This window comes from Myxocyprinus asiaticus, chromosome 3 (assembly GCF_019703515.2).
Source record: "Myxocyprinus asiaticus isolate MX2 ecotype Aquarium Trade chromosome 3, UBuf_Myxa_2, whole genome shotgun sequence".
NCBI classification, from domain to species: domain Eukaryota; kingdom Metazoa; phylum Chordata; class Actinopteri; order Cypriniformes; family Catostomidae; genus Myxocyprinus; species Myxocyprinus asiaticus.
In genome coordinates this window covers 5,345,635-5,360,887 of record NC_059346.1, presented here as the reverse complement: position 1 = coordinate 5,360,887, position 15,253 = coordinate 5,345,635, and the positions used below count along the sequence as shown (strand labels likewise).

Sequence of the window (15,253 nt, the reverse complement as noted above, 5' to 3'; positions counted from 1 at the left end):
TTGGGGGGGTTGGTGGGGGGTTGGTTTGGAGCTCGACAACCCCATTCACTGTTTACCTGTGATGTATGGAAAATAACATCTCATTTTGTGTTCTACAGAAAAAATTTATGACATGAGGGTGAGTGAAATAATGATGACATTTTATTTTTGGGTGAACTATCCCTTGTATGAATTTCTGTGGTGTGTGTTACTTTGAAATGGTTGCAGATTCTTTCTCTTCAAAGTGTGTGTGTGTGTAAGCTTGTAAAGGACTCTTATAGCCGGTGGCTGATAATCTCCATACTGATTGCTCATTAACATTCAGCTCCCCACAGTGACTAAACAGAAGATTGTCACTACACACCAGCTCTCTCTTTCTCTCTATCTGGTTACTCAGGTGTGATTACTCAGTCTGAGTGCTACATTCACATTTCCAATGATCATGTTCAAGTCATTCATCATAGTGTGATCGCTGGGGCTGAATTAACCATATGCATTTTTGTTTGTCCAACAGAATATGCTTCCTCCCCATGTTTCAATACCATTTATTTAAGAGAAAGAAAGAAAAAAAGAATGGTGAATGTGTAACTTTAACTATGCTGACAAGTGTCACATGAGCAACCAGTCAGTAATAACTAGAGATTGACCCACATTGTTTTTGTAACCAATACAACACAGATAATTTTTATGTTTACATAACCGATATGCAGAACAGATATTTAATAATCACACAGTCACAAAAAATAATTAGACTATAACAATAAAAACATGATAGCAGTAGCGTTTGAATAATTTTATATTAATAATATGTAATACCATCTATATTTACATACACACATATTCACTCACCGACCACTTTATTAGGAACACCTGTACACCTACTTATTCATGCAATTATCATGCAGATACGGGTCAGGAGCTTCAGTTAATGTTCACATCAACCATTGTGATCTCAGTGATTTCGACCGTGGTATGATTGTTGGTGCCAATCTGATTGGAGACCTACTGCAGCCTCAGCTTTCTGTTCTTGGCTGAAAGAAGTGGAAACCGATGTGGTCTTCTGCTGTTGTAGCCCGTCCGCCTCAAGGTTCGACGTGTTGTGCATTCTGAGATGCTATTCTGCTCACTCCAATTGTACAGAGTGGTTATCTGAGTTACCATAGTCTTTCAGTCAGCTCGAACCAGTCTTGCCATCCTCCTTTGACCTCTCTCATCAACAAGGCGTTTCTGTCCACAGTACTTCCGCTCACTGGATGTACCCCGGACATACGGGTATAAAAGGAGCTGGTATGCAAACACTCATTCAGGTTTTGTGCTGAGGAGCTGAGACAAGGTCCCGGCAATTTCAGCGGGTAGTTCAGTGTTGTGGCAAGAGGGACACAATGTCTCGTTCCCTCCATCAGGGAACGGAGGTTATGAAAGTAACCAGGACGTTCCCTAGCTGTCACTCACTCAACATTGTGTCGATGTAGTGACACTACGGTTCCCTATACAAAACACCACAACTAGCTGAACTGTGTTACGTGGACTGGTGGTGCCAGACGGGCAGACCGCTGTGTGCCTCGTAGCCAGCGCACCAGGCCGTCACATAACCTATGAGCGTCGAACGGTCCTTCGGGAACAAGTCAACTGCCCAACAATTAAGGACAGGCTAGCCCAGCCGTGGCCTCTTTTCCTCTTTTTTTTCCCCAAAAAGAGTGGAGACACCACGGAGACCACACCCCACCCAGAGAAGGGGGGGGGGTTTGAGTGGAAATACATCACATGGTCTTACTGAGTCTTGTCGGAAGTATGTCATGTGGAGAAGTTGCATGGTAGGTCCTACCCGAGGGGGGAGGAGTTTCTATAAACATGGTGACTGGGGGCAGAGGGGCCTCTGCCCAAAGAAGACGCTGTTTACAGACAGGGAAACGATTTAGCGGAAGATATCACATGAGGTCACCTATGGGGAACCAGCACATGTGGAGCACCTACCCCAGTACAGGGCCTAATTAGCACACGTACTGGGCCGGCAGCGAGTTTTTCCACAAACTCGTCTGCCACAGGGCTAAGGAGGAAAGTCATCCAGGGATCAGAGCTTGTGAACACGACTGGGAGTCAAAAGCACATGTCTTTATGACATGGGAGGGAAAGGCGCTATGCGCAAGCGGTACACCCGGCCAGCTGTCCCGGAACTTACCTGCTCGTACCTGACAATACATGAGACGAAACCGGCACCACCCGGAGATTGTAGAACCTCACAAAGGTGTTGGGTGTTGCCCAGCCCGCTGCTCTGCAGATGTCTGCCCAAGAGGTGCCACTGGTCAGGGCCCAGGAGGCCGCTACACTCCTAGTAGAGTGGGCTCGTAACCCCATGGGGGGCAGCACGTCCTGAGCGTGATATGCCATCACAATGGTGTCAATGACACAGTGGGCAATCCTCTGTTTGGAGACAGCACTTCCTTTCCACTGTCCACCAAAGCAGACAAAGAGCTACTCGGAAAAACAACACTTAGCGAACAGATGCCACTTCAAGGAATACAGGCACCTCGTAGAGGGAGCCCTAGCCTGAGTGATCGTGTCTACCACCGCAGGTGTCTTCCGCGTCCCATCTAAGGGCCAGACGTGGAGATTCCAGAGGTCTGGTCGCGGGTGTCAGATGGTGCCCCCTCCCTGAGAAAGAAGGTCCTTCCTCAGGGGAATTCGCCAGGGAGACTGTCGCGAGGAGCGTGAGGTCCGAGAACCATGTCTGGGTGGGCCAGTAGGGTGCTACTAGGACAACCTGCTCCTTGTCCTCCCTGACCTTGCACAGGGTCTGTGCAAGTAGGCTCACTGGGGGAAACGCCTATTTGTGTAATCTCGGGGGCCAGCTGTGTGCCAGTGTGTCTACACCGAGGGGTGCCTCGGTCAGGGTGTACCAAAGTGGGCAGTGGGAGGATTCCCGGGAAGCAAACAGGTCTACCTGTGCTCGACCGAATCAACTACAAATCAGCTGGACCATCTGGGGGTGGAGTCTCCACTCTCCCTGAGCATAGCCTGTCGTGGCAGCACATCCACTGCGGTGTTGAGGTCGCCCAGGATGTGAATGGCTCGCAGTGACTTGAGGCGCTGCTGACCCCAGAGGAGGAGACGGCGGGCAAGTTGTGACATGCAACAGGAGCGTAGACCGACTCGACGGTTGATGTACACTACCGTCGCCGTTTTGTCCATCCGGACCAACACGTGCTTGCCTTGGATCAATGGCCGGAACCTCCACAGAGCGAGCAGTACTGCCAACAACTCAAGGCAGTTGATGTGCCAACGCAGCCGCAGGCCAGTCCAGGAGCCAGCGGCTGTCTTGGAGGCATCCGTCATAACCACGACGCGCCTGGAGACCTGCTCTAACGGAACCCCTGCCCGTAGAAATGCAAGGTCGGTCCAAGAGCTGAAGAGGTGGTGACAGATCGGCGTGACGACCACGCGATGTGTCCCGCGGCACCATGCCCATCTTGGATCTGAAACCAGTGCTGAAGCGGTCTCATATGCATCAACCCGAGTGGTGTGGCCACTGCTGTGGATGCCATATGCCCCAGGATCCTCTGAAAAAGTTTCAGTAGAACCGCTGTCTTCTGTCTGAATGCCTTCAGACAGTTCAGCACTGACTGTGCACGCTCGTTCGTGAGGCACGCCTTCATCGAGTCTTGGAGTCCAACTCCAAGCTGAGAAAAGAGATGCTCTGAACCAGGTAGAGCTTGCTCTTTTCTCAGTCGACCCGAAGCCCCAGTCGGCTGAGGTGCGTGCGCACCAGGTCCCTGTGCGCACACAACGCATCCCAAAAGTGAGCTAGGATTAGCCAGTCATCGAGATAATTGAGGATGCAGACACCCACTTCCCTTAGCGGGGCAAGGGCTGCCGAAGGGGAGGACCTTGTACTGGTACGCCCGGCCCTCGAAAGCAAACCACAGGAAGGGTCTGTGTCGAGGTAAGACCGAGACGTGGAAGTACGTGTTCTTCAGGTCTACCGCCACGAACCAATCTTGATGCCGGATGCTGGCTAAAATGCGTTTTTGTGTCAGCATCTGGAACGGGAGTCTGTGCAAGGCCCGGTTCAGTACTCACAGGTCCAAGATTGGCCACAACCCATCGCCTTTCTTCAGTACGATGAAATAGGGGCTGTAAAACCCCTTCATCTTGGCTGGAGGGACAGGCTCTATCGCACCCTTCCGTAGAAGGGTAGTGATCTCTGCACGCAAGGTAGCGGCGTTCTCGCCCTTCACCGAGGTGAAGCGGACACTGCTGAAGTCGGACATTCCGGGTCAGCCATCGCGACGGGTTGGAAAGCGCTGAGCCACACGGTCGAGGAGGGGGGAGGAGGATTATCGTCCCCGCAGTCCGTCGGAACCAACCCGGTGTGGGAATGTTTGTGCCACAGCTGGGCGCACAGGGGCGGGGGGTCTGCTGTTGGAGCACTAAACCTGCCAAAATGGGATGGTGGACGTGACGACGGCCGTGCGCACCTGACATGTGAACCAGGGAACAAGAAAACCACTCTTTTGTTGAAGTTTTGGGTACCGCAGCCTCTTGGGCATGCGGTGAAAAATGACCAGGGCGGGCGCGGCGCGGCCATGAGCGGCGCTCTGGGCCCAGGAACCAATCGTCAGGCTGCGAGGGTTCAAGGGGGTGGAGGGTTCCACTCCAGCCCGACATACGCAGCCGCCCGGGCAAGCATGGCTGCCAGCTGTGCGTCAGGCTGCGACTGGGCCACCACACCCGAAGGTGGGAGCCCAGTAGAGTCCTCAGCGTCAGACTGGACAGCCCGCTCTCCGATGCTGCAATTGAGAGCTCATCCACTTCGCGAGTGCTGAAACGAGATAGCGAACTCGCCCTGAGATGAGCAAGCGGTCTCATCCCAATGGGGCAAACGAGCGTACTGGGGAATGGGAGGTCTGTGCGGAGTTACCCATTGGAGTGGCTCCCATTGGGGTCCCCAAATCACCCCCAGTGCTAACCGATGCGGCCTCAAACCCGTAGGTAGAAGGACTGAGGCGGGGAGCCGCTGGGGTGGTCTTTCCCTCTGACGAAGGAAAAACCATGACCGCAACATTGCCATGGTCACACGCTCGCGGTGAGAACATGACCCGTCCACGACTGCTGTCTCCACATGGGCAGGGCCCAAGCACGTAAGACCGCGATCGTGGCCATCGGAAGCGGAGAGGTAACGACCGCAACCAGGAAATACACACAAACGGAGAGCCATCTTTAAAAAGACGCTCTCCGTTAATGCCAATCTTTTATTAGGAAGAATATACTCTTTTAGCTGCTGAAGCGCCCAGGGGCGTTCTCTGCACTTCACCAGTGCAAGAGGGGGAGAAGCCGCTGTAATGCGCCGTAAATCCAACAGCTTTTCGAGGTGAATGGATCGGCAGAGTAATTCAGCTCGCTGAACACAACCGCTCGGTTCTGAAGAGAAAATCTGAATGAGTGGTTGCATACCAGCTCCTTTTATACCCGTATGTCCGGGGGAGTGGCATGCAAATTCCACTCGCCAATTTCCATTGGCCTTTTTCAAAAAGCAGAGGTGTTTGGGGCTCCCAAGAGTGACCCCTAGTGTCACTACATCGACACAACATCGAGTGAGTGACAGATAGGGAACACTAGTGTGCATGCAGCCTACATTGCATCACACCTGCAAGACTGCAGTAAACATGCTAAATCCATGGGCCCTGGCAGAAGATATCTGCAGCAGAGCAAAAACACGGCAACGGATGTAGAACGTCTCATTTCCCCATCAAAACATTCCCTCCCTCTGTATTTATCATCAATTTACTGATGTGCTTTACGACGTCTCCATATACCACCCACCACGGCTCTTCCACCCTGACAGGGTGCGATTTACACTTCCAGCCTACTTCATGTTTAATTAATAGAAAAAACAAAGGAGAAAATTGCAGAAAGAGAGACAATAAGAGAGAGAAAGAGAGAGACGGCGAGCATAAGTATGGTTCTTTATTACTGATAACCTGTTCAGGTTGGCGAGTGACGGCATTCTAATGTTCCTTGGATGAAATGTCACCTGAGTCGCTCAGAATTTGACAGCGGAACTCTGGCTTGCAATCCATTCAACACTTGATTGGAATTTTAATATTTTCTGTGTCTAAAAGTGCCACTTTGCCACCCAGACACACATACAGTTTCATACTAAAACTGTTGCATTAGCGAGACCACCCAGTACAGAGTTTTGTCTAAATAACGTCTGAATGATTTCTTAAAATTAAATCATTACATAAATTGTTCGGTAAATCATTAAATGCATAACTTAAACCATTCTAAACTATTAAATAATACCATTTTAAGGGTAACAGTTAGCGGCGCTTCACTAAACGCAAAAGGGCATCACCTTTCAAAATTGATCTCTAGGGCCCGTTTCCACAAGACACATTTTTCATCTGTCTGCGATGTTTTGGGATTGTTTTTCCACATGAATGTGGCTAAATGAACATGTTTGATGTCCATTGCAACCCGTCTCTGATTTTTCAGCGTCTCGTGCCATGAGCCCAGCATTTTAAAACACTGTGTCAAGTTAAAAGAACTTGCATTAAAAATGCATTTCAAGGCATCTGCATGTTATGCCATTCGTTGTGCAGCGTCTATCTTTTTTTATTTGCAAACAGACCCTTAGTGAGTCAAATTTAGAAAATAAAAAGCAATGCTTGTGCATAAATAAAAATCAAACCAAATCCAATGGCAAGTTAAAAATGGATGCAAAACTAGAACAATTAAATACATGGAACACTGTGTGTATAATACAAATACATGTATTTATTTATTTTAAACCATTTTAAATAGATTTATTTAAATATTTAATGATTTAGTTTTGAGATATTTGGCCCTCCATGCTAAAATAGTGACAGGGTCGGGTAGTAATGGAATACATGTAACAGGATTACAGATTTAAAATACAAAATATAAGTAACTGTATTCCACTACAGTTACAATTTAAATAGTTGGTATTCAGAATACAGTTACATTCAAAAGTAGTTTGATTACTGAAGAGATTACTTTGCATTTTATTGTCATTTGTTTCATTTAATATTTAGTCTGTTCAGTTGGAAAACATTTATCCATATAGATAATGCAATCCAAAGAGTGTTTGAACAGCGGTGAAACACTTTCTTATGATGTGTTACATTCATACGAGCAGACAGAGTAAGTTTGAAGTAAGTTTGGAGCAGAAGAAATAGAAATAAACCTTGTGTAAATTATGTAAACATTTAGCTTTATGCTAAGCTAAAGCGATTTATAGCCTTTTTACATGCACCTGTTATCAGGTACGATCATATTTTTTTATCAAGAAAATTCACATTTGATCATAATTTATTTTTTCTAGTAAGATCTTTGATATTAGTGCAAAAATCGTATTCTTGATGAGAATTTTTGTATTGTTTTTCTGTAAAAATATCTAAAAATCCTTAAAACAAGATCAATTTGATTTATCTTGTTTTAGAAGCAACACTGCATAAGATATTTCGGTTTTTCAGAGAATTTATATTTAACGTGTATTTTTGTCTTAATGTACTGGCAGAGTTTTTATAGTCAAAACAAGTGAAAAAATCTACCAGTGCTGAAGAAGTAATCCAAAGTATTTAGAATACGTTACTGACTTTAAGTAATTCAACGGAATGTTACAAATTATATTTTACAGCATGTATTCTGTAATCTGTAGTGGAATACGTTTTAATATTAACCCTTCCAACCCTGACAAGTGATTATATTAGATTCAACTTTATTGTCAATGAGCAGATTTAACAGATAATAAACATTTTCTGTTTTCAAATATTTTTGTTTAGAGTAAATATTGTGTAAATTATTGTTCATGTAGTTTCAGCTATTTTTATGTAGGGGAGACCAGGGCTAGTTGTCACACTTTTTACTCCAGTGAAGATTTAGGTTTATTTTTGAAAGTCACTTTTTACATTGCCAGGGTTAGCCCAAGAAAATCCCAAGTGTATGGGGTATTCTATATGGGATAAGTTGTCACATAAGTTGTCTTATCTGATATAATTAGGCCAGACTGCATAGTGTATATATTAGAATTTTATCTGTCATCAGCCACTCTAATCTGCAAAATATCGGCATCAGCCAGTAAAAACAAAAACACATTGGTCGACTAGTCTGCACCAACTACTATAATTGCATTATTTTTGCAGCTAGCACAGAGCTCAAATGCATCAACACAATAAACGTTCATTGACCCACCTGAGCGCGCCTGTTTGATGTTAACAGGCTGAAATCCTCCGTTGAGCACAGACGAGTCGATGATGTCAGAGTGAAAGCGCCGATGCGTCTTGCGGTACACCAGCAGGGCCACGATAGCAGAGACGACAAGACACATGACAATCGCCATGACGATGCCCACGTACAATGCCACCTCATCTCCACCTGGCGCAGCTGCACAACACATAGGCAGTATGTTCAGTAATACTACTGCATATTATGCACTGTATACTGCCTACTATTCTTTAAAAATTGTACAGTGGCTAGAAAAAAGAACGTGAATCCTTTGGAATTAGCTGGTTTTCTGCATTAAATGGTCATAAAATGTGATCTCATCTTCATCAAAGTCACAAGTATAGACAAACACAATGTGCATAAATTAACAACACACAAACAATTATAATCTTTCATGTCTTTATTCAACACATCCCATAAAACATTCACAGTGCTGTGAAAAAGTAAGTGAACCCCTAGACTAAAATCACCAACAAAAGCTAATTAGAGTCAGTAGTTGGCAAATCTGGCATCCAGTTAATGAAATGAGATTGTGGGAGTGTGGGTTAAAGCTACTTTGACTTATAAAGAGCACTCAAACATTTTGAGTTTGCTATTCACAGGAAGCATCTGCTGATGTGGAATATGCCTTGCAAAAAAAGAGATCTCAAAAGACCTGCGATCAAGAATTGTTGCTTTGCATGGGGCAGTGTGTCACAGCATCATCGGACTGAGCTTACTGTCATTGCAGGCAATCTCAACGCTGTGCGTTACAGGGAAGACATCCTCCTCCCTCATGTGGTACCCTTCCTGCAGGCTCATCCTGACATGACCCTGCAGCATGTCAGTGCCACCAACCATACTGCTCGTTCTGTGCGTGATTTCCTGCAATACAGGAATGTCAGTGTTCTGCCATAGCCAGCGAAGAGCTCGGATCGCAATCCCATTGAGCACGTCTGGGACCTGTTGTATCGGAGGTGAGGGCTAGGGCCATTCCCCCCAGAAATGTCCGGGAACTTGCAAGTGCCTTGGTGGAAGAGTGGGGTAACATCTCACAGCAAGAACTGGCAAATCTGGTGCAGTCCATGAGGAGGAGATGCACTGCAGTACTTAATGCAGCTGGTGGCCACACCAGATACTGACTGTTCAGGGACACATTATTCCATTTCTGTTAGTCACATGTCTGTGAAACTTGTTCAGTTTATGTTGTTAAATCTTTTTATGTTCATACAAATATTTACACATGTTAAGTTTGCTGAAAATAAAAGCAGTTGAAAGTGAGAGGACGTTTCTTTTTTTGCTGAGTTTACTTCAATGGGGAAAGACAGAAATCTTCAAGACTGTTTTTCACCATAATATATGAATATAATATTTATAAAATCAGCAATAAAATCATACAGCAACGGTATCAAAAATGTAGCTTCTTTAGTCAAAATCACACAACAAATTGCATTTTTCAGGCTGGTCCAGTGAATATACACTTTCTAAACAAAGGCCCTGGTCAGGCAGGCAGCCAAAATCTGAAGAATCTATTTAGTTTTTGTTGTCTGAACAGGAAATAAACAGATCTGATAATCACAAGCCCGATCCAAAGGCTGGTTTGAAAACCGACTCCAATCAGATTATTGTTAAAGGAATAATTCTCCCAAAAATGAAAATTCTCTCCTCATTTACTCACTCTCATGCCATCCCAGATGTGTATGAATTTATTTCTTCTGCAGAACACAAACAAAGATTTTTAGTAGAATATCTTATCTCTGTAGGTCCATACAATGCAAGTGAATTGGGGACCAGACCTTTGAAGCTTCAAAAATCACATAAAGGGAGTGTAAAAGTAATCCATAAGACTCCAGTGGTTTATTCTATATCTTCAGAAGTGATATGATAAGAGTGGGTGAGAAACAGATCCATATTTAAGTCCTTTTTTACTATAAATCTCCATTTTCCCTTTCACATGCTTTTACATTTTGAAAGTGAAAGTGTAGATTTATAGTAAAAAATGACTTAAATATTTATCTGTTTCTCACCCACATGAATCGTATCGAAGACATGGATTAAACCACTGGAGTTCCCCTTCTGTCACTCACTCGACGTTGTTTCGATGTAGTGACACTAGGGGTCGCCCTTGGGAGCCCCAAACACATCTGATCTTTGAGAAAAGGCCAGTGGGAATTGGAGAGTGGAATTTGTATGCCACTCCCCCGGACATACGGGTATAAAAGGAGCTGGCTTGCAACCACTCATTCAGAATTTTTCTTCGGAGCAGAGCGGTTGTGTTCAGCGAGCTGAATTACTCTGCCGATCCATTCACCTCTATATCGAGTGAAGCTGTTGGATTTACGGTGCATTACAGCGTTTTCTCCCCCTCTAGCACCGGCGTTGTGCAGAGAACGCCCCTGGGCGCTTCAGCAGCTAAAAGAGTATATTCTTTCCTCATAAAGAGTATATTTTCCACTAAAAGAGTGGCACTTATGAAAGCGTCTTTAACAAGATGTCTTTTCGTTTGTGTATTATTCCTGGTTGCGGTCGCTATCTCTCTGTTTCTGATGGCCACGATCGCTGTCTCACGTGTTTGGGTGCTTCCCACGCGGAGACATCTTTCGTGGATGGTTCGTGTCCTCATTGTGAGAATGTGACCATGGCAATGTTGCTTTCTTTCGTCAGAGGGAAAGCCATCCCAGCGGCTCCCCGCCTCGGTCCTTCTACGTGTATGAGGCAGAGATGGTTAGCACTGGGGGCGATTTGGGGACCTCAATGGGAGCTTCTCTGCCGGGAAACCCCCCGCCGACCTCCCATTCCCCAGCACGCTCTTGTGCCCCGGTCGGGTTCTGGGATGAGACCACGGGCTCGTCTCAGGGCGAGTTCGCGATCTCATTCGGAGCTCCCACAGAGGATGAGTTATCGATAGCAGCATCGGAGAGCGGGTTTGTTCAGTCCAACGCGGAGGACTCAGCTGGGCTCCCACCCTCGGGTGCGGTAGCCCAGTCGCAGGCTGACGCAGAACTGGCAGCCATGCTTGCCCAGGTGGCTGCGAGCGTCGGGCTGGAGTGGAATCCTCCACTCACCCCTGAACCCTCGCGGTTCGACAATTGGTTCCTGGGCCCAGAGCGCCGCTCACGGCTGCGCCCTGCCCTGGTACCTTTCTTCTCTGAGGTATATGATGAGCTCATGCGATCATGGCGGGCACTTTTTACTGCCTGGATCCAGTCCGCGGGCTCCTCCGCTCTCACTACCCTCCTTTTTTCGGCCAAGGGATACTCTGCGATTCCCCAGGTGGATCAGGCCGTCGCAGTGCACTTGTGCCCGCAGAGCGCCACCACCTGGCAGAACCATCTGAGGCTCTCGTCCAGGGCCTGTAGGCTTTTGTCATCACTGACGGCTAGGGCCTATGGTGCTGCTGGACAGGCCGCCTCCGCCCTGCATGCCATGGCTCTCCTGCAAGTTCACCAAGCCAAGGCACTCAAAGAACTGCACGAGGGTAGCCCTGACCCGAGATTGATGCAGGAGCTGCGCTCGGCAACCGATCTCGCCTTCCGGGCGATGAAGGTCACGACACGGTCTCAGGCAGGCGATGTCCACCCTGGTGGTCCAGGGCCGCCACCTTTGACTCAACCTGGTTGAGTCAAGGGAGGCTGACAAGGTACGATTCCTTGACGCCCCCATCTCCCAGGTTGGCCTATTCGGCGACACTGTCAGAGACTTTACCCTGCAGTTTTCAACAGTGAGGAAGCAGATGGAGGCCATCCAACTTATCCTGCCCCGGCACGGCTCAAGATTCCGCACCCCGCCTGCTCATCACCAAGGGTGTCCCCCTGTGGCGACAACACCAGCTCTGCCACAGCCTGCCAAGTAAGTCAGAAGGCTTCGAAGCGCCCCTGAGATGGGAAGCCCAGGAAATCGGAGACTCGCTACACAGAAGCTGGTAAGAGCACCACTCCTTCCCCCAGTGGAAGGCCATGTGGAAAATCCTTGTTTACCCGTTCTTATGATTTCTCCGCATGCCCAAAGGGCTGCGTTACCCACATTTTAAAGAAAAGAGCAGTTTCCTCACTTCCTGGGTCACACAGTCAGCGTCCATGGCACCGTTTCTTTTTGGCAGGTACTGCGCCTCGGAGGCGGGCCTCCCGCCCCTGCACGCCCAGCTGTGGCACAATCCTACCCTCGACACAACGGTCATGATGGGTCGTGAGGACAATTCCCCTCCTCCCCCGTCCCAGACCGCTCCTACGTTGGGTGTAAGGAGCCAGGTAAGTGCTTCAATGTCCCTGGACTCAGCACGGCCACGATTGGCACCTCAGACTCTGCCCTGTTGTGAGGCCCCACCTGCCGGTATGTCCGACGTGTGGCTCGCACTCCCCAACCCATCGCGGTGGCTGATCAGGACAGTCTGACTCGGCCACGTGATTCAGTTCGCCAGGCACCTGCCCAGGATCAATGGCGTCCACTTCACTTGACTGAAAGGCGAGAACGCCGCTGCCTTGCATGCGGAGATCGTGTCCCTTCTACGGAAGGACGCGATAGAGCCTGTTCCTCCAGCCAAGATGAGGAAGGTGTTCTACAGCCCCTACTTCATCGTACCCAAAAAAGGCGGTGGGTTGCGGCCAATCTTGGACCTGCGAGTTCTGAACCGGGCCTTGCACAGTATCCCGTTCAAGATGCTGACACAAAAACACATTTTGGCGAGCGTCCGGCATCAAGATTGGTTCACAGCGGTAGACCTGAAGGACATGTACTTCCACGTCTCGGGTTCTACCTTGACACAGACCCTTCCTGTGGATTGCGTTCGAGGGCCGGGCGTACCAGTACAAGGTCCACCCCTCTGGTCTGTCCCTGTCACCTCGTGCCTTCACGAAGGTCGCAGAGGCAGCCCTTGCCCCGTTAAGAGAAGTGGGCATTCGCATCCTCAACTATCTCGATGACTGGCTGATTCTAGCTCACTCGCGGGACTTATTGCGTGCACACACGGACCTGGTGCTCAGGCACCTCAGCCGGTTGGGGCTTCGGGTCAACTGGGAAAAGAGCAAGCTCTCCCCAGTTCAGAGCATCTCTTTTCTCGGCCTGGAGTTAGATTCAGTCTCAATGATGGCGCACCTCACGAGTGAGCGCGCGCAGTCGGTGTTGAACTGTCTGAGAGCGTTCAGAAATGGCCGGGACCTTGTCTCGGCTCCTCAGCACAAAACCTGAATGAGTGGTTGCAAGCCAGCTCCTTTTATACCCGTATGTCCGGGGGAGTGGCATGCAAATTCTGCTCACCATTCCCATTGGCCTTTTCTCAAAGATCAGAGGTGTTCAGGGCTCCCAAGTGCGACCCCTAGTGTCACTACATCGACACAACATCTTGTTCCCTATATCAGGGAACGGAGGTTACGACAGTAACCTAGACATTTTATGGATTACTTTTATGCTGCATTTATGTGCTTTCGGAGCTTCATAGTTCTGGTCACCATTCCCTTGCATTGTATGGACCTACAGAGCTAAGAAGAAAGAAAGTCATTTACATCCATGATGGCATAAGGGTAAGTAAAATGATGAGAGAATTTTCATTTTTGGGTGAACTATTCCTTTAATGTGTCTTGGGTCTAAATGGTCAAATCAGATTTCAGGTGTTGTTTTTTCCCCCGTCATTCATTATGCAATGGTTTGTTACGTCAGGTACTGTGACAAGAAGGCAGATGTTGTATGTCACTGCATATGCCACTTTTCCTGTTTTTATGCTATTTTCTGCGACAAATGTGTTCAAATTTGAAAACCATAAACAATGGTGAAACATCCATCGCTAAAGTCTCAAACATAGTGAACTTAAGCAAGTTTGCATCGTAATTATAATAACCAATGTGGATGTGCTTGCAAAAAAGACTGGACTCTAAAAAAAATTGGATTACCCCTGCAGTGTTAACAAAGCCATATTGGCAATGTCTGTCAAAAAGGGCTCATTTAACTGAAAGGTGGGACTTTCATTCCTACAACCACCATACTGACTGTTACAGTTTCTCCCATTTATTGGCCTACAAATAGTCTGTCTCGTCCTTGTAGTGTCTCTGGTGCTACATATTGCCAAAATAATAAGAATTATATGTTAGTATGCTATTCTGTTTTAAAGGCCATTCTCAGACGAAGGTCACAGCTGAGAATGGCCTTTAAACAATTATATTAATCACAATATGAACCCTGTTTGTCAATCCTTAGAGCAAGTTTTTGCAGGAAGAAGGAAAAATGCCCAGAAAAAAATGGGAAGAGACAGAAAGATGGCTGGAGGAAGAATCCATAATAAGACACTGGCTTTTAATTTAATGAGGCTATAAATTATTACATGCCCTATTGCTCATCTTCCTGGAAATCAGACAGCAGTAGAACAATACTGACATGTTCATCCGACCTCTTTTCCTGCTGATTCTCAAATGTGTTTGTGTGTGTACAAGTTGTGAGTTTGTGTGTGTGTGTGTGTGTGCGTGCACGGATTTAAAGGGGATCAGGGCCGAATGAAACTGCAGTTCTGGAACATCAAAGTGAGAAGCAGCCAAAATCGTCACAGTTTTTGAAGTTTAAAGTGTGTGTGTGTGTAAGCATGCTTAATTCCCCATGTACATAACTATTGGCTGTGTAAAGCTCATGCAGGCACTCATCACTCATTAGTTGCAGTGAGATTGTAATGAAGGTACAGCGATTAAAACACCACTCATGCTCCAAAACATCAGACTCTTCACCCTGACATTAAACACCCCATGAAATCAGCGCCACAGAGCCACATTGTTTACAATTTTCAGAGGAATTACCTACAAATGGCTTCTTGATAACTATCTCTGCATATCAAGCTAGGAGAGGAGAACGTATTAAACATCAAAGAATGACACATTTCAGACTAGACTTGAAATGAGACTAGAATTGTGAATATTAATTCACATTCCTTTATACACTCAACTTCCATGGGTTGGCTTTACATTGACCCACCTTACCAGCAGAAGGTGCCAATGTGATTTTAAATGACTTATGATCATGTTAAAGCTGTGCAGTTTCTGTGCCACTAGCGCCACTAATTGGAACTGCAAAA

General features: G+C 47.0%; 1 protein-coding gene across 1 annotated transcript in view; it reads right to left on the bottom strand.

Moving 5' to 3' along the window:
• The window catches only part of LOC127428256 (netrin receptor UNC5C-like), a 205,641-nt gene that overhangs the window by 27,621 nt on the left and 162,767 nt on the right, over positions 1–15,253 (bottom strand). The window contains exon 8 of the mRNA XM_051676479.1: positions 8,194–8,385. Coding sequence (XP_051532439.1) covers positions 8,194–8,385 — 192 coding nt within the window. The remainder of the gene's footprint in view (positions 1–8,193; positions 8,386–15,253) is intronic.